A 26,604-nucleotide genomic window follows, 5' to 3' on the forward strand; every position below is an offset into this window, starting at 1 on the left:
CACACTGGCCCAACACAATGCTCTCAGCATGAGGGTGACTGTTTGACCTCTCCCGTGAGCTGTGGGCTGAGGGCTCCCTCCACTGCTTGTTGTTTCACGTCTGTGATGCAGTAGCAGCAGCAAAGGAAAGGCCAGTCTTGTTTTGTGCAAGGCCTTTTATAGGCATTGAGCTATTGCAAGACCTTCATTCATTACATATTCATTTATGTAAACTTATGTAAATTTATTCAAATTTTAAATGTAAATTAATTCTTTTTTTCCCCGGCCCCCGACACAGTGTCAGAGAGACAATGTGGCCCTCCTACCAAAAACTTTGGACACCCCTGCTCTAAAGATATACAGTACCTGTTGTTGCAAGCCCCAGTGATGTGTCTATATTTTCTGGTCATACAATTGTCTGGGCATTTTGGTGGCAGCATGTAAGGCAGACATCCAGACACTCTAGCAATCGTGGTGAGAAGATCAGTGGGTAACAGGTCTGGAAATTAAAAACACCCTGTCATTCTTTGCCACATCCTTGGAAATGTGTAGAAAATACCTTTCTAAAGCCAAAATCTTATTGCTTTGTAACAGTTTGGTTTACCTACACAGAGGAATACATATGTTTCTAATCAATCATATACTCAACAAAATAAAAACAGTTTAAATATTCACGAGAAGAACTGAAATTCATGATCACATACACACACAGACGAACAAAGTGCTCTTGTTATTCAGTGAATTTGAATCTCTTCCCCTGAAGCACAGGTAGAATTTTCTAAGGTCTTTTTAAACACTTGAAGTGTGTGCTGTGACTCTGAGGTCCAGATATCTGCAGCACAGTAAGAATAAACAAAAGTCAATACCACTTTAATCTAAGGCTCAGCTCTCAAGCACCCACAGGGGAACTTTGTCAGTGCCCTGCTTGTGTATTTACCACTTGGAAGCAATGATCGTTTATGCTTCTGATAAAGTTTTTCTTTCAAGTTCTGCATTGAAGCTTCCATTCTTTCAGCTGCTTGAGAGACAGCCCGAGTCTCCTGTTCTTGATATTTAGAAGAAGCTAACACCCGTGCAGGAGCCATTGTTCCACCTTTTTGGAGAAATCTAAAAAAGACATCATATTAGTTACTAATCATGAAAAAATTACAATGGTATCTGTGTTAGGGATTTTAGATGGGGAACAGCCATCATGAAAACATATAGGCTGCAATCATATACAGTTGGACTTCGGTATCCACAGGGGATATGTTCCCAGACCCCCTGCAAATACCAAAACCCGCAGATAAACGAACCTGCAGGTTGGCCCTCCCTTTTGACTCAAACAGAGGTGGCTTTCAAAGGCCTCCCAGAGGCCCTCTGAGGCCTTGGGAGGCTGCGCACAGCCTTCCCATGCCTCAGAAGGCCCCTGGAAGGCCTTCAAAAGGCACTTCTGGTTTGGGCCAGAAACTGTAAGCACCTTTCAGAGACTTCAAGCAAGCCATGAGCAACCTCCCCGGGCCTCAGAAGGCCTCCCTTTCAGAGGAGACCAGAAGACTCTTCTGGTCACATCTGGGTGGTATAAGGAAGCCCTCCTAACCCACATATGGTCAAATCCATGGGACCCAAATGCACAGATAAGGAGGGCCAACGTATACACATTTACCAGAGAGTACGTCCAGTTGAACTCAGTGGGGCTTACTTCTAAGTAGATAGGTGTGGGATTGCATTGTTATTCTACCAAATGCAGTCCGTAGTGAAGTTCACTTGGGACTTGCAGATTTCATTGTTGGAAATTACAGAAGTAGTTAAGTAAACGGATTAAGGGCACAATCCAAACCTGCGTTGGAGCAGGCAAGCCAGGAGGCTTGCGCTGCATCCAACGCAGGTTCGTTGGGTGCAGCGGCTCATCCAGAGGCAAGGGGAAGCTATTTCAGTTAGCCCTGGGTAAGGGCTCCAACGTCCCTATGGGTCTCCTCAGACCTGTGCCACCTCTGGAGGTGGCGCAAATCAGAGAAAAGTGGAGCGGCTTGAAACTGCTTCGTTCACCCCGGGGACGGGTGTTGGGATGCGGTGTAACCGCCAGGTTCCAGCCCCGCCCCTGGCTACCTGCGTGCCTGCTCCCGGGCCGCCCGTCACCTGCCCTACCCTCGCCCAGAAACGCCCCCTCCCCACCCCCACGCCTACCTTTGCTGCTTGTGTCGGTGCAAGTGCGCTGACACAAGCGGTGGTGCGGGAGCCGCCATGGAGGCTTCTGCCTGTCTCCGCGCTGACACGGCTCCCACCCACAGAAGCGCAAACATGCTTTACGGCACATTTGCGACCCTCCTATGCCGGCCCAAGGGACTTGGGCCAGCATAAGGCGCCTTTAGGATTGCGCCCTTAGATAGATTTTTCTTTGCCTCAGAATGTTCAAAGTATAAATGCACATCATTGAGGTTCTTCACCACTAAATGATTTGAAAATAGCCAATGTTTCCTCCCAAAAATCCAGGGGGAGGGGGAATTGGATCACTTGTTTTGCCATTTTGAGGCCTTTGTTGATTCCCCCATCCCTGAAACACTCTTCCCAGCAACAAACAATCCCTGACCTTGAGGAGGCCTCCATGACTACCCCCCCCCCCCACTGCAGGATCCAGTGCATGCCCTGTTGGCATGGCTGCATCAGCGCTGGAAAGTTGGATAGGACTAGACCCAAAACAGTTAATTATAATACCTAGTTGTTGCTATGTGCCCAGGTTATATTGCACTGAATGTAAATATTCGTTGATTGATTTGATTAGTTGATTGATTTGATGCTGTGAAATGCAAAACATTGTTTGGATCACAATTTTAGGGCTTCACTTCTGTTGAAGTGAACTTTCTTTTCTAGGATAGAAATCCTCAGGTGAGTGGCAAACGCAAAGTGAAGAAGTCATTAAAATATAAAGGTGATGGACTGGCAAACAGTTCTACGGAACATATTTGGAAATTCTGAACATACACATTTCTGTGCATTAGCTTATACTTCTTGGAGATATATTAGAGCAAGATTGCTTTACAAAACACGAAGCAAAATGGATGTCTTTTATTCATTTTTCGCAATCTTGATGATTGTAGATTGACTAACAATGTTTACTGACATTCTGAAATAGCAGTTTCTTCTTTGGGGCATATAAATTGATTTTCTGCTTTTTTGAATACCACATGGCCCCTTTTGTATCTTTTCTAAGACATCGAGACCAACATTACGGTGGGCGAGGACATCGAAAGTGGCAGCATCTGGTTTCGCAGAATTGATCTTTCTGGGAGCTGCACTGGCATTTCATAGATACATGTTCAGTACTATAGACATTTTCCCAATTCTTAATGAAACTGCAAAATAGTCCTCAAAATAAAAAAAAAAAATTCTAAATTTACAAAATACAAATTACAGAAGCCACACAACAGCTATGCTTCAGTGATGCATACTTGTTCCAGTTCAAAAAATTGGCTGTGACCAACTTCTCTTGAAGCACTGACTTTCAAGGTAATGGGCAGCCCAATCCTAAGGAGGGATTGCAGTGGTAAATCTCTCAATCTGCCACTGTATGGGACCCCTCCTATCCAACTTTCCAGTGCTGATGCAGCTGCAATGCAGCTCCAAGGTAAGGTAATAAACATTCCCTTACTTTGACAAAGCCTCCGTGACTCCCCCCACCATCACAGGATGCAGCACACACCCAGTTGGCATGGCTGCATCAGTGCTGGAAGGCTGGGGAGGATTAGGTCCTAAAACCTCTTATGGCATTGTAAATGGCATGCCACTGTGATGCGCTGTGGGGCTGCCAGCACAAACGCCTAGAAACTCCTCACACACACACTGTTGGCATCCTTCAGTCTCGGAAGACCATGGTGTCACGCTCTGAATGGTGGTTCTGGAACGGAGTGTCCTCTCCAGAGCGCGAAGCCTGGGTAAAGGAGGTATGGAGGCTAGGCTGTTACCCATGCAGCAAATCCCCCCTCTCCACGTTGCTGAAATGGTCCAATGGAAAGGCAGAGGCCAATACGCTTGGTTCCAGCGGCGTCGCAGGAGTTGCCAGAACGTGACTATGTTCAGCCATGAACAGCCTCAGGGACTCTGGCTCCTGATTTTGCCTCGAGGTTGACTCCTGAAGCCTTTTCCTTAACTGGATGTAGCCACAAGGCAGTGGAGGTTTGGGATCAGAGTTTTCCTTCTCTCAGATGAGCTGCCTTCCCAGGCTGACGAATCCCATCTACCCGGTGGCTGTTTAGTCACCTCTTACGACAAGTACAGCCAAACTGAGGGCCTATTCTTATCCCCAGCCCCCAGGGGATACTAGCACACACTTGCAGCTCCCAGATGCCATGCTGGTACAGGTAAAGTGGTGGTAGGCGCACCCATGATACATTCTGGGGTGACATTGAGTGAAGGGAGGAACCTTGGCACAACAAGAGAGAGGCTGCAGGTATCTCAGAAGATTTTACATGGTTTGGCTGCGCAAGGATAGGAATAGCTATTTCTGTTGTTTCCCTTTGCCTGTTGTTTTAAAGGTCATCCCTTGTTTCCTCCAGATCTGTGGATAATTGAAATCATGGATACCGGATCCATGGATACTGGGGCCCACCTGTATTAGATGTTTGAGCTTGTACTAATTTTGTGTTCTACCCACTTTGCACCAAAATCATAGGAAATGCAGGACTAACACGAGGAAAATTCCCCCCATTCCCCAAAAAACAGAACTGAGAAAGGTAGATGCAGGAGTTCCCAAAGTGTATCTGTGTACTATTGTTTAAGTGCAAGGCCAAAGCAAAGCTAATATAGGCACAAAGATGGAGAAAGGTTACAGATAGTTGGGTTGAACTTGCTAGGGAAGAATGAGTCTGTGTCCTGTGAAGAAAGAAGACACTAACAAAGAAAAATGCAAATTGATCTTGCTCCCGGCGCTGGGGGTGGGGGAGAGGAACAAGATAATTTGATGGCAAGGATGTTAATTTAGCAACAATGGAATGGAAGTGAAGGTATTGATTGAAAGAACATGCCAAAACCTCCAGGAAAAATTCCCTCCAAGTGAGAACCTACCACAACAGAGAAAAGAAATAACCTGACAGCTATATATTTTCACATTTTTAGAGTTCCCTCCCAGGGATAACACTGATTGGATGAGGAAGCACAGGAAGTACCAATTAGCAGCTTTCATCTTGCTGTTACATGCCTCACTGACAGCTCAGGGCTGTCCTTGCCTGACCTCCCACCTCCCTTGTATGGTTGAAAAAGGATCCAGGCAGTTTGAAACAGATAGAGAGGAAGCAAACAAAGAAGCCAGACAACCAACACAGCTTGGGATGGCTATGCTCTGGTTTGGAATGATCTGGAGAGATTTTACCTCATTTTGGGCTCTCTATGAAGCAGGTTTGAAGCAGAGTGATTCATTCTGGGTTATGATTCCAGATCAAATGTATGCCCCTTTAACTTATGCAGTGGGCCCTTCTTATCCAGTCTGGGCATCTGTATCTGGATACTGATTTCAGTATCCACAGATGCTGAGCCTGTGGCTGGAGGACCTCAGAGGACCTCCTGGACGTGTCCAGGAGTAACTTCCAGTTTGCGCCTGCAACTTCCAGTCATGTCTAGGAGATTCTCTGGGGCCCTCCAGTCATGGATTTAATTATCCATGGAATTTGGTATCCAAAGGAGGTCCTGGAATGGATCTCCCACAGATACCGAGGTCCCACTGTAGTTCTAATGCTATAACATGTTCCATTCATTTCAATAAAATGGTTATCACAACTAACGTTACCTATACAGGGGGATATATTTACAGAATCATACACCTTACATGACTTTAAAAAAACCCTTCCAAAATCTCATAATTGGTAAAATACCAAACTTAAGCCCAGATATTCCTTCAAAGAGGTTTAAGTAACAAATCACCAACACTGTGTTCAAGTAAAAACAGCCTTGGGAGACTGTGATGTTGAGCAGAGGACTGGCAGAAGGGAAAAAGATGCTTCACCTTTTTCTCCATCTGCTGTTTTTCTGGACAAAATCACACATATGCTACTAGCTGTGCCTTCCACTGTGGGATTCCAGATATGTTACCCATATATTTTTAAAATGCATGTATTTTAAAGGCTCATGATACCTCATCAGAAGTAGCTGAATACAAAAAAAAATTCTTTTAGAAGCAGCTAAGAATCTTAGAGCCCAATCCTATGCTACCTTAGCACTGGTGCTGCCACCCCAGTGCTGCCACTGGGCATTGCAAATGTGCAGTAAGGCACATTTGCACCACCCATGGAGTAAGTGGCACAGGCAGGGAGGCCTGCACCACCCTGTCAATGCCACAATTGGAGCTCTGGCCAGCAGCAGAGCAAAGGTAGGTGCCAAGGGGCATGGGGCATGGGGAGAGGGCAGGAAGATATAAAGAAGGTATTCCTGGGTGCGGAGAGGACAGGGGAGGATGGAAGGGGGATTGGATACGCCCAGGAAGTGGTGGGACCAGCAGAACTCTCCTCTGACAAATCCTATCCCCACATTCAGACTCAAAAAACCCAACATGGGGCTTCTTGAGTCTGCACCAGCCAAATAGCTAGCACAGCTCTGAGAAGCCCCATTGAGCAGGCTGGGGTGTTACTTGGGTTAAGAGTACAAATGACCCCTTAATCTGAGGAGACCTCCAGCCTGCTCTAACCCAGCATAGGATGCAGCAGCTGCTGTTTTGCGCTGGTGCCCCTGTGCTGGATAGGATTGGGTTCAGAATAGGTTAGCTGAAGTTTATTGCACATGGAATGACATGTAATGATTACTTGTGGTGAATAAATGTTACAAATATGTGTTAGCTTGGATCACATCTTAAAAATAAGAAAAGAATAGGTGGTTGTGTTGGTCCATTAGAAGAAGAATTCACGGTTCAAAGAAGGTGCCCCACTGAGTTCTCTTTCCAAACTTAGAAACCCTTATGCCCACTTTAGGCTAATTAGCTTCCTTTATCTCCAAAATAGCCAGTCTTAACTGTTTGCAAAGCCCTGGTGAACCCCACTGTTGCAAGGTCAAGAGCAAAGTTCAAAAGCCAACTCAGTAAGCAAGAATGGTGATCTTCTGTGAGCTTTATTTCGTTGCCAGCAACTGGCCTCTCAGGGACTCCTGTCCAAAATGAAGAGAGCAATGAGAGCCATGTGGGAACTCTCAAAGCCCTCAGAGAGAGCACTTTTCCAGTGTGAGCCTCTCCCTTATATCTGATTCTGGTTCCTTTGTTTGAGGAGTCTTACATTTCTCATTGGCTAGTGTGTGACATCAGAGTTTTAACCCTTATTTTTATCTCTCTTTTAACATATACCTTCATACATGACTGTCTGGAGATATTAGTTGTAAAACTATATGCCTAATAAAGGTTTGTTGTATGGTTGTGTGACATCAGAAATGGAGGCCTTCTCCGGATTGGCCACAGATAACGTTATGTCTTTTGCTTTTATCTTTTGCTACTCTTTACTTATTTATTACTGGCCTTTGGTATGCTTATCTCTGGCCATTCCTCACTGGCCTGACCCTGACATGTTTCAAACAGCCATCTGCTTATCTATTCAACATTCTTTCTGTCTGGTCTCATTAATCACTGTTTAAACTAAGCCTTTGGTTTTTCCTCTATCCCACGTGTAATTCTTCATATGTGATCTGTTTAGTGGTGTAATTTCATTTATTTAATACAGGACAAACTAACTTCTTATTGTAAATAAGGATTTTAAGAGACCCTTCTCTTTATTTCAATTAAATCTAGCTTCTTTTGTTAACTTAGAGGCTCTCATTATGTTTTGCTGGCTTATCAGGGACTCTCTCTGGTATGTTCCTGCTTATATCTGCAGATGTCTGTATCTTAGAGTACTCTCTTTTTTAATTAGCAACAGATTTACTGTCTTTGCCAAGGCTGTCAACTGTCTTATCTAATGTTGCTAGTTTTCCCTCATTAAAAATATCTCTAACCTGTGCATAACCCTTAGTTATCTGTTCTTGGTGCCAAGAGATATCGGCTTCCTAATTAATTGGTGCAGGGCATCCTGCTTCCTGCCTCCTCCCTAGTTCTCTGTATGTTGTAAATCTGTCACTTTGAGTCTACAGAGTTGGAATGTTTTGCCTCAGATAAGAGTTCTAGTGTCTCCTGTCAGACTCTCTTAATTAACTTTTGCCAGATATTTGCCTTTTCAAGGTTACATTGGAATTACATTTTCAAACTTGTGGCTTTAAGTAAAACTTAATAACTTTTCCCTTTTCTATGTATTTCATGCTTTGATCTAACTATTCTGACAGCTAAAACTCATTACTGTGCCTTTATATATGTTGATTACATTTAAAAAAAACAATCTCTACAATTATTGAGGCATTTAAGAACTATTGACATGCAGGCATGTTGGCACTTCTGTGATGCTATGGTGTTTATAACTCTTCCCAGTCTTTATTTAAGACTGTATTTGGTTTAAAAAGGAAAGCCTGAATGTTTAAAATGTAAAAATGCTTTTTCCCCTTTCAATTCTCTGCTTAAAGCAAACTTGAAGGTGGAATTTGCCTCTCTATTCAGAGACAATGCTTTATCTGATGCTTGAATATACAAGCTGTAAATCTGATTCCAAGAGAAGCTTAAATCATTTGTCATACTAGCAATTAGCCTGACAGATGGAAAATCCAGCTTCTTACTCCCTTTTTACATGAAGCGTTTACTTTATCTGATGTCCTTGACAGCTTGAGACTGATTTACAGCCTGCCTGCAATTTAAAGACTTCTTCAGGCATAGACCAGAAATGCTTTTTGGTTTTAAATTTAAACATGTGAGCATCTCCCCATAAGTTTGCTCTGTTAGGCTTTAAACTAATTTAACTATAAACACCCATAAACATAGCATTAACATTTGGTTCATTAACATAAGTGAACATTTTCCCATTAAACTGCTAAACATATAAACTATAATGTGTTTGTGCTTATGAGCATGGCATAATGGCTTATGGCTTTCATGGCCTTGCCTTACCACCACCTCTGTGAAGGCAATCAGCAGGGTAGTGCGCCTGTTCAAGCTACAGGGGTAGTTCTTCCTTTCCCTGCTCCAGTCAGCAGGTCCTCCAGCTGCAGCAGTGACCCCTTGGTTCTCTGCCATCTTGTGGCTTAACATTCTCTAGCAATCTCCAGTGTCTGCACTGGGGCAGCCCAGCCCACATCACACCCTCTGGCAATGATTCTTTCACTTTTATCGCCAAAGTCCTCATTATCTCTATTAGTTTACAGCTATTAACCACACTGGTTTTTCCAAAACCCAGAAGTGACCTTTTTGGGCCCTCTGAAGGCAGAAGGCTTTCTGAGGGTCGGGGAGGCGGCCTGCCAAAATCACAAGTGTTTACTGTGATGTGCTTGTTCTGAGGCATTTACTCCTGTACATGTAAGTAAGCTGCTTGTGGGATGGGGGCATGGGAGTAAATTTGAATGTGTGCTTTATTTCTGTAGTGTGTGTGTTGGCGCTTGGAAAAATCCTGGAACTTTGAGCCAATTCATTCATTTATTCATTCATTCATCCAAGTTCTTTCCCTAATGTATTTAAATAAAATTGTATATTCAAAATATTTTTCCAGTACTTGACACCATGCCAGATATTTGCTATGGCCCTCTGGCCGAAAGTTTGGAGACTCCTAGTCTAAGCAGCTCTGTGTATGTCCTGAAACGAACATCCAGAGGCATAAATGATAAAAGTCACATAGACATCCTTTGTCATTCTGTTACAGAGTTATAAGAGTTGTACCTATAAAAAGGGGGTCAAAAATAATGCAAGAACTGTGGAAGAATCCCTTCAAAAGGGACACATTTCCCTGTTAGGATCAATCATGATTCAAGTTCAAATTGAGGTCACAAACAAAGTGTGGCTCTGTTCACTCCACAAAAGTACTTTCCAAACTTTATTCATTCAATCAGCAAACATAACCCTGAAACACTGTATATGGCATGATTAAGGGTTTCCCAATCTGAAACTGGATGTGAAACTGCCTCTTTAACCTGAGAGTGCTTTTTCATTCTCAAGGGCAGCCCTGAGCTTATTTGTATTGTACTGCTGTACTGTACTTTCTTCAAATATTTGTCAGCAAAACTAGTTGGGTTTTCATTTCATTGCAACTTTTGGGAGATCAAATCTAAAATAATGCTCTTTGTTCTTCCTAGGTTTGCTGCCCCCCACCCCTGTATTTCTCCTACATTCTTGAACCCAATGCACCACTTATGCTTCAGATAAAGAACTGTAAAAGCAAACATTTCCAGAAGAGAAAAGAAAAGAAATCCTGTTCAAGCCTCCCCAAATGTTGCCAGATCATTCATGTTAATGAGATCAATACTTTCCAGGTTATTATGTTTAAGAATATTTATATGTTGCCTTTCAACAACCAACTTTTCAAAGTGGTTTTCTTAGCAAAATGAATGAGAAAAATGGTTATCTAAAATAAAACACTTAGGAGACACCAGCAACAGTCTCTGGGAAAGGCATCTTGTTGGGATGAATAGGGACAGTCGCTGTCCCCCTGCAATACAGGCAACTTGCAGTGCAATCGACGCATGACTATGTAGAACTATGTCCCACTGATGTAAATATGCATAGGAGAAATGTGATTAGGAACACAGCCTAAATTAGGGGCGTCAAACCTATTTCGTATAGTGGGCTGAATAGCTGGAAATGAAGTCATTAAGCAGATGATGGCCAGAAATAAGCAGTCTGTTCTCAAGTAAGGACTCATTAACCTCAATGGCCAGAATATGCAAAAGTTAAGTGTTACAACAGTCACCAGAGTCCGTAAATATGTGCATAACTTTCACCCATCAATTAAGTTTCTCATTTTCTACTGTCCTCATGGTTTCTGGATCTGAGCGCAGGTGGCACCAGGTATCCATGTGGGATCCATTCATGGACCCCAGGGGATACACAATGGACCCCAGGGGATACAAAAATGTTCTCTTACCACAGAGCACCAAGAAAATGGGTGCAGACAGGGGTGTACTTTGTACATGCACCTCCAGAGACCACAGTGCCTGTATCTTTTTTACTTCTCCTTTTATTTTTACCTCTCTGGTTTTTGGTATGTGTCCTCATCCATTAAAGAAATTTCTTCCTGGATTGTTCCAATAATTCTGTTCCCTTTTGTTTTTCCTATACATAAAACACAAGTAGCAAAAATAAGCAGAGCAAATGTGACAGAATTTAAAATATCCTCAGGAAAATGCTAACAAAATTCTAGTGTATGTAGCAGATAAAATATAGCATGTATTGTTCATCTGTGATACATAGCATGTAAAGCTGACCCAAGAATTGTATCAGACATTGATGCCTCTTCCTCCGTTTCTTTATTCTGTATATGCCCCCATCCTATCCCTGACTATTCTGTGCAATGCAGCCACACTGCTGGAGAGCATTCTGAATCCAGTGGTGTGCGTGTATGTGGGGAAGGGGGTGACCAGATGGCCTGGGAGATGTAAGTAAAAAAAATTTTTTAGGTTTAGTATTTTTTTGCCTCTCAGCAGGCCAGCAGGTTGCCAGTGGTCTGCTTGGATCTATGCCAGCTCTTTTACTGGTGTAACTTCTAAGAGAGTCAAAGGGTGGGTCTGGGCCAGGAAGGGCACATAAGATCTTGGTGTACAGTGCTGCTGCTGAGATTCTCCCCCTCCTACTCCCTTCCTGGTCTGATCTCTGCCCCAATCCTCCCGCTGCCCACCACTTGTCTGCCTCCGCCTCCATCTCCACCGTAGCTGCTCCAGTGGGCATCTGGAATCTGCTGGCAGGTAGGCAGAGCCCTGTTTGCACCAGTGGCTGTTGAGTGCATGATGGTGCCTTTTGTGCCACTGTAACATGACTTATGGCAGCAGATCACGAGATCACTAAAATAAGTTTAATTACAGCGTTAGTAGCACCGAATCCATTAAGTGAATCAAAACCAATATGGAATTGTGGCCAGTATAAACTGCAGGAATATCTTATTCAGGATAAAACCAGCCAATTAGATGAAAGGGCTAAGAAACTTACAGCCCAATCCTAACCAGTGCTGTTGCCACAGGGCCACATGACCCATGCTGTATCCAGCACTGGGAAGGAGCAGGCTGGGGGCCTCTTTGGGGTAAAAGAACATTTGTTCTTTTATATTGTGTAGACCCCCAGCCCGTGCAATGGGGCTACTTGGATTTGTGCCAGCTAAATCTCTGACAGAAATCCGAGAAGCCCTGTGCTGGGCTTTCAAGCCCAGGAGGAGGAATAGGATATGCTTGTAGCTGAGCGCGCCGATCCTGCTCCCCTCCTGGGCCTGGACAGCCCCCCTCTCAACCCTCCTCTGCCCCATTAGACCGCCCTCTCCTCCCCTGTTCTGCCCTCTCCTTGCCTCTGTTCCGCTTGGCAGGGGCTCACTTGCTCCATCAGGCATAGCATCTGAATTCAGTACTGGCAGGACAGGCCTTCCCGCTGGCGCAGCCTACTCACCAGATGCCATAAATGTGCTTTAAAGCACATTTGCTACACCCTAGGCCAGCACACTGGCTGCTGTGTTGGCATATGGTAAGATTAAGATTGCACCATCAGTGTGATGATATCATCACATGGTAAATTTCAGTAGAGATTACAGGGGGCATATTTTGTGTAGCGATGCAATTTCTTATGTCAGCCTTATGTCTTCCATAGCACCTATGATAAGGAAGATAGCATAGTTTCATATGGTATAGTTCCACCCTAAGACTCTAGCTGCTTCCAGTGGCCAACACCACAATTAGGATTGACACCATAATCGTAAACTTTCTAAAGAAGGCAGAAATAAATGAAGTCTATGTTATAAAAACTGCATCAGTTTTGACATACACTTATAAAACATTCTCATCTCTTAAGGGTATAGCTACAGAAAGATGAATATGTATTTTTTTCAAAACTGGGAAATACACATAAATATAAATTCTCAATAAATGAAATATGTCTTTCTTTGAAAAGGTATGGTATGATTTGTAGGGTTGGAGGGATAGAGTTGCAAATACGCCAACTAATATCTAAGTAGTGGAGATTTTTTTCAGTACTAAAAGTGTATGAGAATAAAGGATAATTTTTTTTTTTACTTACTGAATAAGTCATTTCTGCCCTTCTGAACAAAAGCAAGGAAAACTGCAGTGCTGGCCATTGTTATTGAAATTATGAAGAAAATGAATCGTTTCATCTGAGAAATAATGAAAACAGTACAGTGACTGAATATTAGGATTACAGTTCATAAAAGCAGCAAACAGTATTGTTGTTTTCTAGCTCAGTAAAATGTGAATCTCTGTCAATCTCTTTAAATATTCAAATAAGCAGAAGTTGAACATTCTCTGTTCAATTTCTATAAAAACTCAGATTAAACTAAGTCAGGAAAAATGGAAATTTTCACCCAAGGTTTCATCAACTTGGGGAAGTAGTGAGCTCATATAACAACGCATTTTGGATAGCCAAGTTTTAAAGAAGATGCCTCCTGTTTTCAAATGAAATGTCAAAAGTTTGAATCATTACTTCTTTACATTTGCTTTGAAGACACTGAAAACTTTTTTAGATTGGAATCTCATTAGCGTTTGAGAAATGCCATTTACATCAACGAAGCTGGTCTGGAGCAAGAAGGTTGTGGTTTGCAGCCTTAGTAGGTTGTGGATTGAAACGATATATATCAACATATTTAACTATTTATATACCATTCCAAACAAGAACAGTCACCACTGTAGGGACATGCCTTTGAAGCATAGCTAAAGGTTAGTTCATTTACGCTTGTTCATTACTGGATGACTAGAGGCCCAATCCTATACAACTTTTGAGCTCCAGTGTAGCTACAATCCCGCCCCATAGTAAGGGAACACTTGTTCCCATACCTTGAGAAGGCCCCAGTGACTGCCCCTCCACCACAGGATGCAGCACAAACCCCACTAACACCAGCACTGGAAAATTGGATAGGATTGGGCCCTCGGGCTGCAATTCTATATGCAATTTCCTGGGAGTAAGTCTGATTGAGCACAATGGGACTTACTTCTGAGAAGACATGCTTAGGTACTGTAGAACATGAAATGTTAGCCTAAAAATGTACACAGACTATTCGAGATATAACACCAGATTTAGAATGTTTCCATAATATCAAAGTGCACAGAAGCTGTACTAATCACAAGCGCAAATATCAAATTTTCTGCATGGGTACATGGACCAGCCCTAAACATGTGTGTATACAAATACATCACATTGCTCAAAAATGCCATTTGTATTCTTAATTGAAAAAGAAATATAAAACTAATATATTAATTCACTGTTAATATAAAATCCATGCATTATTTTAAATCTGATTTTAAAATCCATGATTATTTATACACACGCACACACACACACACACACACACACACCCCACTTTTCAGTGAAAAGGGTTCACGAAGTGGTTTACATAAAAGTATAACAAAATAAATGGCTCCCAGTCTCCTAAGATGCAGATGAAACACCAGCAAACAACCACTAGCAAAGATGCTGTGCTGAAGGGAAGAGGACAGCTGCTCACCCCCTACACCACTTGAAAAGTAGCACATGAGATAATAGCCATTGTTATACTTTGCACTTACAGAAATGGAAAGCAAATGGTTTATAATCTGACCTTTTTTCCCCTGTGTCGAGCTTATCTTCTGCAGTGGATGTTTATCAGTGACACTAAACTCTCCTGAAATACTGCAGTGAAGTGTTTTCCAGCCCTCCAGTCTTCAGTATAAACTTATTGTATGCATGAATACACATTCAATGTGATTTGAAAGTGAGGGATAGAAAATACTCCTTTGAGGTTTGACCCATGCAAGCCGTATTGCAGTGTCTTGGGTTCTGATAAAGGTCTTTTTCTGTTCTGGGGAGATCACCCTGTTTCTGATCACCAGAGGCCCAGGCCCAGCCACAAGCACCTACATATGTGTGTGCATTCACATCTTTGGCTTCTTTGCCACCATGGCCCAGCCCAAGTCTAGATGCAGCTCATCTTTGCATTCCCTGTTTTGAAAAAAGTTGGAGCCTGTGAAGGAGAGAAGAGAATGGTAGGCTAAAATGACCCTGTGTACTCATGATTGGTGAAAGTGGGGCTTTGGCATGCATTGGCTTGCCAACATGCTCCCACTACCCCCTTGCCCACATGTTGGCTTGCAGTGTAAGATGACAAATATTTTCAGAATGCTAGATTGTACCTGCATTGAGTGAAATGCTTGTTTTGAGTAACTAACCAAGTACAGAGTAACAGTGCTTGTAAGCCCAATCCTAACTAGCAATAGCACTGGCAGAATGCGCTTTCTGCTGGGACAGGTTGCTGCAAAGCAGCTGTAAAGTGCTTTGTGACAGTGCTGGTGGACATAGGGAGGTAGAATGGTGCAGAGAGAGGGCGGGGAGGAGTGGAACAGAGAGGAGATGGAGCAGGGGATGTGTGGTTTGGCCCAAGAGGGGGAGCAAGTTTGATAGCGGCAGTGTATACGGATTACAAACTCCCTTCCTTGGCCTGATCCACCTTTACTGGGTAATGTGGACTTGTGCCAGCAATATTGCTGGTGCAGGTCTGAGCTGCCCCATAGCAGTTTCTGGGGCTTACCACAGGACAAGGGATTGACCCTGGCTGCAAAAAGAGGAGAGTGGTCACCCTGCCACAGTGACCAGAACTGGGAAACCAGGCAAGAAACTGCATGGAACAAATTCAAAAACACAAACTGCAATGATTTAGCCACATCTGCAGAGTGAACACCAGTCAGCTACCACACAAGCTCCTCTGGCGAGAGCAACCTGCCTATTGGAGGGTTCAATGGGCAGCACCAAAGCAAATGTGGCTCCCACACACTGAGGAATATCTGAGGAACCAGCAATTGACCATTGATGAGGCTAGAAATATCACCACCAATTGCCAAGAGAGGAAGCATGTCATGAATGACACACAGATTCCAGTGGCACCTACAGCAGTGGATTGGTTGAAGAAATGACCTGCTCCCCAAACGCCTGCTAAGAATTAAAGAAGAAGAATGGCTGTGTATCTGGGTACACAGATGTGCCAGGGTAATGTTTAATAACAGTATAATAAGTGAACAACCCTATAGTTTAGAAGACATCTGCTTGGCCAGAACAAAGTCAAGGATGAGAGATCAGTCTTAAGTGGGAGAGAAATCAGTCTAAAATTGTCACCCATATAGGCTTTGAGACTATATGGTTAGGAACATTAGGGGAACACATTTTCTCCTCTGAAAGTCATAAACTATTAAATTAGCAGTTAGAATCAAGTTCATATTTGTTGTCTTTCACAGATGTCCCTTCCAGTTAGAAATTTGCCTTGATCTGTGTGAAACCCAAGTTTGACTTTCAGGGGAAACCAAATGCAAAGGCCTCGTATTTCTCAAAATTAGTTAAAAACAGGTGCATATGTGGCTGTCATATCAAATTTCTCCTCCAGGATTTCTGTTTGAACTAATAAACACACCTCGACCTCAAAGAGTGAAGAAGTGGCTGAGAGTCTTAGTAAACAAAAATCTTGACACAGAGAAAATTCTCCTTTAACTTAACGGCAATGCTTTGATGAGGTATTTTTCACCCCTCAGAGAGTACAACGAACGTATATTTGACACGTTTCGGCTCCCACTCAACCCCCTCCAAACCAGCTCAAGCCTTATAAGTGTTTCACAGTGCGTACAACCTATTTGAGAATGTATCTTCAAAGCCTTACATTTAATGAAGTAGATGAAATGAAATGGCTCTCCCTATTTTGTTCATAGGGAAGAGAGTGGAGAAAGCACATTTATCTTTTAACGTTTGTTCCTGATAAAGACAGCCTGTTGGACAATCATATTAGGGACTGAGCCAAGAATCACGAGCAGCATATGGCTTTTTAAAACACTGATTTCACACACATTTAAAGCCCAATCCAACATAAATCCCCAATGGCAATGCAGCACTGCTGGCGTGGGATATGCTGCATCCCAAAGGCGATTTTTGGCTGCTGAATGTCTCCCCGCGGTTACCCATTCCCCTGGGTAAGCCCCAGCAGTTATTATGGGACAACTTGGACCTAAGCCAGCGGTATCGCCTTCAGGTCTTCCCACCTGTGTGCCTGGGCCTTCACAGAGGCATCTAGAGGGCCACTCTAGATGGGAAACAGAAAGCTGGACTTAGATGGGCCTTTGGCCTGATCCAGCAGGGCTTTTCTTCTGTTCTCATGCACTTTGTGTAGTTTTTTTTTTTTTTTTAATGAAAATATGAAAGGAAACTTATTTGAAATATTTCAAGTGTTAGTGAACCTAAAATGTATAAGAGAGGAGACAGCATGTGAAACCAACATATAGGCACAAAGTTAGTGAGTGGTTGTTTCCAATAGTAACATAGCTTGTTGGTTGGTTGCTTCTCTTTCTATATCTCTTCAACCTCCTCTTTAGCATCTTGGATTGCCTTTTGGCAGTGAGGTGCCTCACTAGCAACAGCCTCACAGGGCAATTTTGAGGAAATCAGTGGGAGAAGGACACAGAGATTATAGCCAGGGGAATGCAAATGAATACATGTACAAACTCATTCACCAGAATGAACAGGCTAGCCTAGGAGTGGCCAACCTTTCAACTACAGAAATTACAGCAGCAATTTTTTTTAATAACCACCTTATGCAGTATATGTGTGTTATTGAACTGATACTGAAATCGAGAGGAAAAATCCTGCACCTAAACATGTAACTGTTGTGTTTTATTGTGGTTTGATTCCAGTACTCTTGACCTGCTTGAGTGGATTTTGAATGGGAAACACAGAATAAAAATATTGTAAACAAGTAAACCCTTTTCTTCTATGTTGCAGCCCCTGCCAAAATTCACTCACTCATCAGAACCTCTTATTAGCTACAGAGCAGAAAACTTAATACAGGTTGAGCCTGTTTAACTGCAGATTTTATATCCGTGGATCTGGCTCAACTTGGGTCCCCTGGACTTGGCTCAACTTGAACCCTCTGAGGGTGACCAGAGCTGCGCTTTGATTGTCTCTTGAGGGCTTTCTGAAGTTTGCAGAAGCTGCGCGCATCTGCCTGCAGCCTCTGCGAGTTTCAGAATGGCCTCTACAGGCCAAAAAAATGTGACTTCTGGCTTCCCAAGGGAAACTGGAAATGACATTTTAATGCCTTTTAAGGCATTCTGAGGTCCGAGGAGGCATTAATAAATCACTTCTGGTTTCCAAGGGAAACCAGTAGTCGCATTTTTGGCCCATAAGGGCCATTCTGAAGTCCACACAGGCTGCGGGCAGATGTGTGCAACTTCTGCAAGCTTCAGAAAGCCCTCCATTCCAGTAGCCTTTGGAGGGTTTAAAGGTACCAAAACCACAGATTTGGTTGTCCGTGGTTTTTGGCATGGGGGGGGGGGAGGTCCAAGAACAGGTTGGCAGATACTGAGGTGCCACCTGTATAGGCACAATGGCCTAATAGCTGCTCTAACTCTACAATTAGAGTTGTAGCAGAGGACTGCTCTCTCCACTGATGGCCCAAATGTGGGCTGCCTGTTTGCCATTCCTACTATAGAGTTCAACAGAATGTTGTGTGTGTTCTACAGAAAATAAATTCATAAGGTATAGTAGTAATAATGAACAAACCTACTGGATCCATTATGTGAATGGAAGGAGAGTTTCATTCTGCAAGGACCCCTGCCATAAGCACCGCACTACCATTCATGGAAGAAGCTCCTGTGAACACAATGGGAAATTTGGATTCTATTCATAATTGGAAACTGGCTTTTAGATATAAAGAGATTATCACAATTATGGCCCAATTCTATGAGCCTTTTAGGACAGCCGAACCAACATTCCAGGGATGGCATGAACACTGTGTTGCTGCCAGGCCAGCTGCAGCTGCTGTTGCAGAGGCCAGGCTGCACTGACTCTGTAGGTTGGCAGTAGGGGTGTACCATGGGTGGCAAGAGGGAGAACAGGGGGTGATGTGGGGCATGGAGGGCAGGGGTGGGGAGGAAGAAGGTGGATCTGGGCAGCACCACCAAGCACCAGGATCCCATCCTCTCTTTTTAATCCTACTCGAATCCTTTTCTCTCTATAGCTGGCATAGGTCCAAGGGCACCCATAAGCTACATGGAGGCTATTTACAGAGGCTGCTTATAGAGGTAAGTAGAAAATATTTTTACTTACCTCTGGCAGGCCTCCTGATTCCCCACCACCACCATAGGGTGGAGCACCCAGTCTTTCAGCATAGCTGCATTGTTATAGGGCATAGGATTGGGGTCTTAGTTAACTCCTGAGGAGGGCATTAGAAAATTCAAAGTCACTAGAACAAGCCTAGATCCTGCTAGATTTTCAAAAGTTGTCAGATATATCAGTACACTGAACTATTCATATTCATATCTTTGTAAGTTTTTTTTTCCTGTTTGGCTACGGTATTTTTCTTGTCAGGCTTTCTATGGTTGATCAGAAATCACATTTTGCAAATTGTCTGATTTATAGCTGTGTCTCCCCTACTGGGTTTGCATTAGAACTATGGAAGACTGGGAGGGAGAATTCTCAACACATAACTGCTTAAGAATCCAGAGCCATGGGGTTTCTTCAGCAATGAGATTTCGTCTTTGTAGGTTAAGTAATTTCTTGTTCTCCTCTAATGACTCAATTTAGTTTAAAGCTCTTTGTTTTTCTTTTAACAACATCAGTTTTCTTTTGGCCTTTGTACTTTAATTGGAAGGCATTGATTCACAAAGCACAAACTCCTGCAGTTCTTAGTCAGTGGTAAGTTAGAAGAAGAAAAAAAACTTCTATGTAATCATTCCACATTTGCCCAGGGCTGGTTCGGATGCTTCTTTAAACTCTGAACCAACCCTGTATGAAAAAGACATATGCATTCATGGTGTGTGTACACTCTGGCAACTCTTGTTGGTCCCCTTGCTTCATGGGATTTTACTCAATCATGTAGTGGGCTTGCCCAAACTGGCCTTCACATACTCTGCTAATCCAAAAATTTAGGGATTTGGACAGTGGTACCCAGTGGCATAGCTAATAATCATGTAGCCCTGTGCCAAGCTCAAAATGTTGCCCCAGAAGTGATGTCACAACCAGAAGTGATGTCACACCCAGGCTTTTTAAAAAGTGAAAATTGGGAGGAACCCACATCCTTCCCCCAGCAGCTTGCCACCCGCTTGCTATGCTGCCTCCCCCCAGTCAGTGGCATAGCTAAGGCATCTATCTGCTACCTTGGGTCAAAGAAGATTTGTAGCACCCCCACAGACAAAATCAAATTTAATTAAGTAAATAAATAAAAAGCGTGCCCCTGATTGGTTCGAGACACTGTGCTGGGGTGAAGAGGAATGTTATTCTCCCCCTGCTTAATATAAAAGGAGCACCACTTGAAAAAGTGCCTTTTACCCAGTTAGCAGGGGCAACTGTATTATGATACATGGAAATGTGAGCTGACTCATATTAACAACTTATTGGTTTCATGCTGTATCATGATAACATGACATTTCAACATGTCAGTAATATAACAACATATCATTGGCTCCTAGAACAATCAGTCTCATAGGTCAGTTTTGAGTTAAAGAAATCCACTTTTTGTTCCATAAGGCAGTTGTGTTTTCATTTTCTGGTTAAGTGACCATAACTTTTGATAGAATACAGATATTCCAATGTGGTTTGTGTCATTGCATTCTGCATTAAATTACTTTTCCAGTGATATATAACATGATGGTATTATTCATACATACCAAGATTTTCACAATTTTGGTCACTAGCATCAAGCTTAGCTTGTTGCCCCCCTAAAGCGTGATGCCCGTTGCAACTGCTACCCCCTGCACCCCCTTAACTACGCCATTGGTAGTACCCAAAATGTGCACCGTAGCACCTTAGAGTGCTGTGGCATACACACAGGGGCACCGCAGGATGTCCAAGGTTACCTCTCTTACCAGTTCTTCTGGGTACTATTACTTTGGATCTCAGGAGATTTGGGTGCTGCCATTTAGGATCTCATTAAATTTCACAAGACGCAAGATGGTGGCACCTAGCTGAGCCAGGAAGAAGAGGCTGCAGGGGCATTGCAACCCTGTAAAGTTTGAGAACCACTGGTTTAAGGAAACTAGCCCTGAAGTAGTGAGGGGAGGGATAAGGACATGTGTATATATCCTTTGTTATGTGGAATCAGTTTGATTCCTAGAGAGAGAGCGCTCTCTCCTTTATCCTTGGGAATGGGTTCCAGTAACCATATCACCAGGGCCGTAGCTAGGGGGGCCAGGGGGGTTTTGCCCCCCTGAGCCAGCAGTTTCCCCCCCCCCATTGTTTCCACACTTGTCATGTAAATGTGGTTGAAAGATCTCCAATTTAGCTCCTGTTCCTTGAGAGTTCAGCCCCTCTCTGCAGGCAGCCTCCTCCAATCAGCTCAGGCTGCTGATGCTTAGTAACCCACTTTAGGGGCCAATCATAGCGACCTGCTGATAATCCCAGGACACCAGAGAGGCAGGAATGAAAAAGCCTGGAGGGAATATGCTCAGTGCCTTCAATCACCTTCCTGGGAGCTGAGTGGTTGTGCAGGTCTGGTAGGGCCTCTCTCTTTGGGGGGGGGGGGAAGAGAAAAGCATGGCTCTGGCCTCTGAGATTTTGGATGGACCATTTCTGCTGTTTGGGTCTGGTAGGGCCTTTCTCTTTGGGAGGGGGGGGAGAGGAAAGCAAGGGTCTGGCCTCTAAGGTTTTGAATCTTTCCTAGAGATCTCAAGAGTTTTTTTCATGGGTATTGGATATATACACCATCAAATAAACAGACATTTACTCTGAAGAACCTGAGTGCAAAAGAATTAGTGTTGAAATCTTCCAACATGGACCGTTTTGTTGTCAGAACAAACTGAGCTTCAAACTCATGTAATCAAGAAACTTTGGAAACAACAGGTAGAGATAGAGATATCATTGCTTCTGCTAGCACCAGTAAGGCAATTAATGAGAAGACTCCTGATGATTTAGCATGAGTAGGAGAGCCTATTAAACAAATTAAACTTGGTAAATATCCAAAGATGGCAGAGCATTCAGATCAGAGTGGTTTCAACATTTTAAGTGGCTGGAATATTCTTCAAAACTAGATGCTGCATTTTGCTATCCCTGTCGACAATTTGTTCCATTTACTAAAGAGCAAGCTTACATAAAAAAGGGATTTAGCAATTGAAAGGCTGCATTGGATAAAACTAAATCAGGATTTTTCAAGCATGCTTCATCTGAGACCCACGTGCAGGCTATGTTAATGTGGTCTGAAAGAAACCAAAGAACTGATTCAAACACATCTATTTCAACTCTAATTAATGACAATGTGCTTGAAAAACATAGGTATTACATTTCAAGCATTGTTGAAATCATTCAGTTTCTTGTAGCTAATGAGCTTCCAATGAGGGGAATATACAACACTGAAGAACATGTGGAGGAAAGTTTATTTAAGGACCCAAAGCTAGCTGAATCTTATAAAATTATTCCGAAGAATGCCACTTACCAATCCCCAGAAATTCAAAATGAAATAGTTAAAGTAATGACTGATCTCATTCAAGAAGATGTTTACAATGAGAAAGAATTCAGATGTCCCATTTTTTTCTGTCTTGGAGGATGGAACAAAAGACAAAAAACGAAGAGAAAATATAGCAATTGCTACTAGATATGTTAAAGATGGTGAAATTTACGAATCCATGCTATCCATACACACAACAACTGCTTTGGATGCTGAGACTTTTACAAACACAACTTTAGACATGTTCTGAAGGTATGGTTTAAATCCTAACAATCTGTTGAGCCAATGTTACGATGGAGCATCAGTTATGAGTGGCAAGAAAGGTGGTGTCCAGGCATTAATTAAAAAATAATAAAAAATTATTTATTAATAAATAAAAGGGAATTTTTTGGACAATGTGTGGAATTATACAACTTTCTGTCCCGTGGGGTAGTAGCTGCTGAGTATGAAGGTAAAGCTCTTTCTCGCCTGCTGGAACAGAGATGGTCAGGACACCTTCAGGTGTGTAGGACAATTTTTGAAGAAGAGTTGGCAACCTTCAGTCTCGAAAGACTATGGTATCGCGCTCTGAATGGTGGTTCTGGAACAATGTCTAGTGTGGCTGGAAAGGCTGATTCGGAAGTGACAATCCCTTCCACACTGGGAGCAAGTGCAGTCTGTCCCTGGTCTGTCTCCCTGGCTTTGGGCCTTCCTTCTTTGCCTCTTTGCTTCAGTCTGTTGGCCAAGTGTCTCTTCAAACTGGGAAAGGCCATGCTGCATAGCCTGCTTCCAAGCGGGCCGCTCAGAGGCCAGGGTTTCCCACTTGTTGAGGTCCACTCCTAAGGCCTTCAGATCCCTCTTGCAGATGTCCTTGTATCGCAGCTGTGGTCTACCTGTAGGGCGCTTTCTTTGCACGAGTTCTCCATAGAGGAGATCCTTTGGGATCTGGCCATCATCCATTCTCACAACATGACCGAGCCAACGCAGGCATCTCTGTTTCAGCAGTGCATACATGCTAGGGATTCCAGCTCGTTTTAGGACTGTGTTGTTTGGAACTTTGTCCTGCCAGGTGATGCTGAGGGTGCGTTGGAGGCAGCACATGTGGAAAGCGTTCAGTTTCCTCTCCTGTTGTGAGCGAAGAGTCCATGACTCGCTGCAGTACAGAAGTGTACTCAGGACGCAAGCTCTGTAGGCCGGGATCTTGGTATGTTCCATCAGCTTCTTGTTGGACCAGACTCTCTTTGTGAGTCTGGAAAACGTGGTAGCTGCTTTACCGATGCGTTTGTTTAGCTCGGTATCGAGAGAAAGAGTGTCGGAGATCGTTGAACCAAGGTAAACAAAGTCATGGACAACCTCCAGTTCATGCGCAGAGATTGTAATGCAGGGAGGTGAGTCCACATCCTGAACCATGACCTGTGTTTTCTTCAGGCTGATCATCAGTCCAAAATCTTGGCAGGCCTTGCTAAAAAAAATCATGAGCTGCTGGAGATCTTTGGCAGAGTGGGTAGTGACAGCTGCATTGTTGGCCAAGAGGAAGTCACGCAGACATTTCAGCTGGACTTTGGACTTTGCTCTCAGTCTGGAGAGGTTAAAGAGCTTTCCGTCTGATCTGGTCCGGAGATAGATGCCTTCTGTTGCAGTTCCAAAGGCATGCTTCAGCAGGACAGCAAAGAAAATCCCAAACAAGGTTGGTGCAAGAACACAACCCTGCTTCACTCCGCTTCGGATGTCAAAGGGGTCTGATGTGGAGCCATCAAAGACAACAGTGCCCTTCATGTCCTTGTGGAAAGATCTGATGATGCTGAGGAGCCTGAGCCTGGACAATTTTTGAAGAATACAAACATATATCAGAAACTCTTGAACTAATATCAATAAATAATGGAAAAAGATTTGCTGGGGAAGATGTGGTTCTTAGCACTGGTCTCCATCTTATAACGCAGAAGCCAGAGTTTAGATTTTGTCTGGTGGTAATGAAAAATATGTTGGAAATTCTTTCTCCAGTAGATAAGGGAATCCAAAGTCATGACATTTCCTTGGAGCAGGCCTATAACTTAATTCAAGTTACAGAAAGTTTACTAGAAGACTTAAGAAACAGTGAGACTTTGAAATCAATTATGCAGGAAACATCAAAACTGGTTAAAGAGGAAGAAGTAAAAATGCCAAGGAAAAGGAAATTTAATTCCTTACTTGATGATTATGTGGTGTCTGAAACAACAGGTAATAGAGCATCATGTAGTGACACCCACAGTAAGTATGCTTCTGACTTTTTTTGAAATTCTGGATGTAGTGCTAGCTGAAATAAAAAGAAGATTCCACGACAATGAAGGCAATAATTGCAGCAGAAAATTTAGATGATGAAAGTGGTAGGCTTAATTCTCTAAAAAATTTCAATATTACCTTTCCAAGTAAAGAAGAAATGAAAGTAGTAAAACATTTCCTTGAGACGAACAAATTTGAAAAGCAAAATTTCTTCAGTGAAATATACAAACACCAGAGTGCCTTTGAAGATTGTTACAGTATGTTAGCAGCAGTAAGAACTTTTGCATGTAGCACAGCAGTTTGTGAATCGACCTTCTCAGTGCTTACACGAATTAACAGACCTCAAAGTCTATCAATGTCTCACTCAAGAATGGCTAATTTAGTATACCTAGCTTTTGAGCTAAAGAGAACCAAGAATTTAAGTGTGGAAAAGGTTCTAAGAAGATTCAGTTCTCAGAAAGATAGGAGAATTCAGCTCTACTCGGTAGTTTCAAATCTTCTGTACCTTGCTTTTTAAAAGCAATGAATAATGTAAAAAACTAATATTCCATGGCATTGCTATATTTTACTTCAATATCTTTCCTTTTGCTTTTAGGTAAAGTAAATTTACTTTTGCCATCAGCAAATGAAAGGCTTTCAATACAAGTAAATGCTACCTGTATCATAGTGTTATGTTTTACTTTTGCAGTGTTGCAAGTCTGTGTATTGCACTGGTGTCCAAAATGAAAGGACAAGTTGCATGTTATTTCTATGTAGACAAATAGATTTGACATTGCATACAGAGATGCATTTATTCTATGCAGATCAGTATTAGATTGCTTTACAGATAATGAATGCATCTTTCCAAAAAACAAAAATCAACCCAAAATATTTCCTCCTAATGAAATTTGGGTTAATTATGGGTCGTTTCTCCATACTTATCCATTTTGCACACCAGTATAGATACATAATTGCCCCCCTCCTGAAAAAGTGGTTGCCCCCACATCTCTAGAATCCTGGCTACAGGCCTGCATATTACTCTTATTCATAAAAGGGGCCTATTACTATTTCCATTTTACAGCTGACCAAATGATGCTGACAGAGAAGGGGCTCATTGCAAAATCATGCAAGTATTGGGATTTTGATCTTAGGGTCATTCCAAATAACGGGAAAGAACAGATATTGTTTTTATGCTGTACTAATCTAGTATTGTGTAGCTTGCAGGGATAGGCATCCCCACATTGTGCAGTGGGCACCTGCTGTAGTTACTGGGCTTAGTGATAGACGCTGGGGGTCTACCAGTACCCAATCTTCTAACTAACTTTAAAAATACATTTTAAGAGTTCAGGAAATGTTGTGGGCATGCAATGGGAAATGCCCCCTCATCATCACCAACATGCCAGAGGCATCAGGCAGTACCAACCAGGTGCATAGGACACTTGCAAATCCACTTCCTGCCAAGCATTCAGTATACTACATGGCAAGAGTTGGCAGTGGGATAATTCTGCTTAAACTCTCTGCAACCCTGGAGAGCTGCTGCTAGCAGTGTAAACAATATTGAGCCAGAAGGAGCAGTGGTCTGACCGCGCAATCCGATGCATGTCTACTCAGAAGTAAGTATCATTGTGCTCAATGGGGCTTACTCCCATGAAGGTGTAAGGAAGACCTCGGGCAGGAGGTCTGGTCTAGAGGGTAGAGCCTCCGTCTGCCTGAAGATAACATCCACAAGGTCGCCAGTTCGAGGCCACCGGCACCGTGCGACCTTGAAGCAGCTGACAAGCTGAAGCTGAGCTATTCCATCTGCTCTGAGTGTGGGAGGATGGAGGCCAGAATGTGAAGCCAGATCGGAATGAAACACCTGAATGTAGTGGTTCTTGAAAGAAAGAACCTTCTTTCAAATTGTAAAAATCCCTATTTAATAAGGGATTTAAATAAAGCCTGCCTATGTAAACCGCCTTGA

The 26,604-nt window shown here is 43.0% G+C and overlaps 1 protein-coding gene across 1 annotated transcript in view; it reads right to left on the minus strand.

The window, feature by feature from the left end:
• Positions 1-2,204, minus strand: part of TPO (thyroid peroxidase) — a 70,104-nt gene extending 67,900 nt beyond the window's left edge. Inside the window, exons 1-3 of the mRNA XM_066622688.1 lie at positions 2,146-2,204; positions 917-1,086; positions 346-478 (exon numbers count right to left, since the gene is read on the minus strand). Coding sequence (XP_066478785.1) covers positions 346-478; positions 917-1,086; positions 2,146-2,204 — 362 coding nt within the window. The remainder of the gene's footprint in view (positions 1-345; positions 479-916; positions 1,087-2,145) is intronic.
• Positions 2,205-26,604: the final 24,400 nt, after the last annotated feature.

Source organism: Tiliqua scincoides, chromosome 1, assembly GCF_035046505.1.
Source record: "Tiliqua scincoides isolate rTilSci1 chromosome 1, rTilSci1.hap2, whole genome shotgun sequence".
Lineage (NCBI taxonomy): Eukaryota > Metazoa > Chordata > Lepidosauria > Squamata > Scincidae > Tiliqua > Tiliqua scincoides.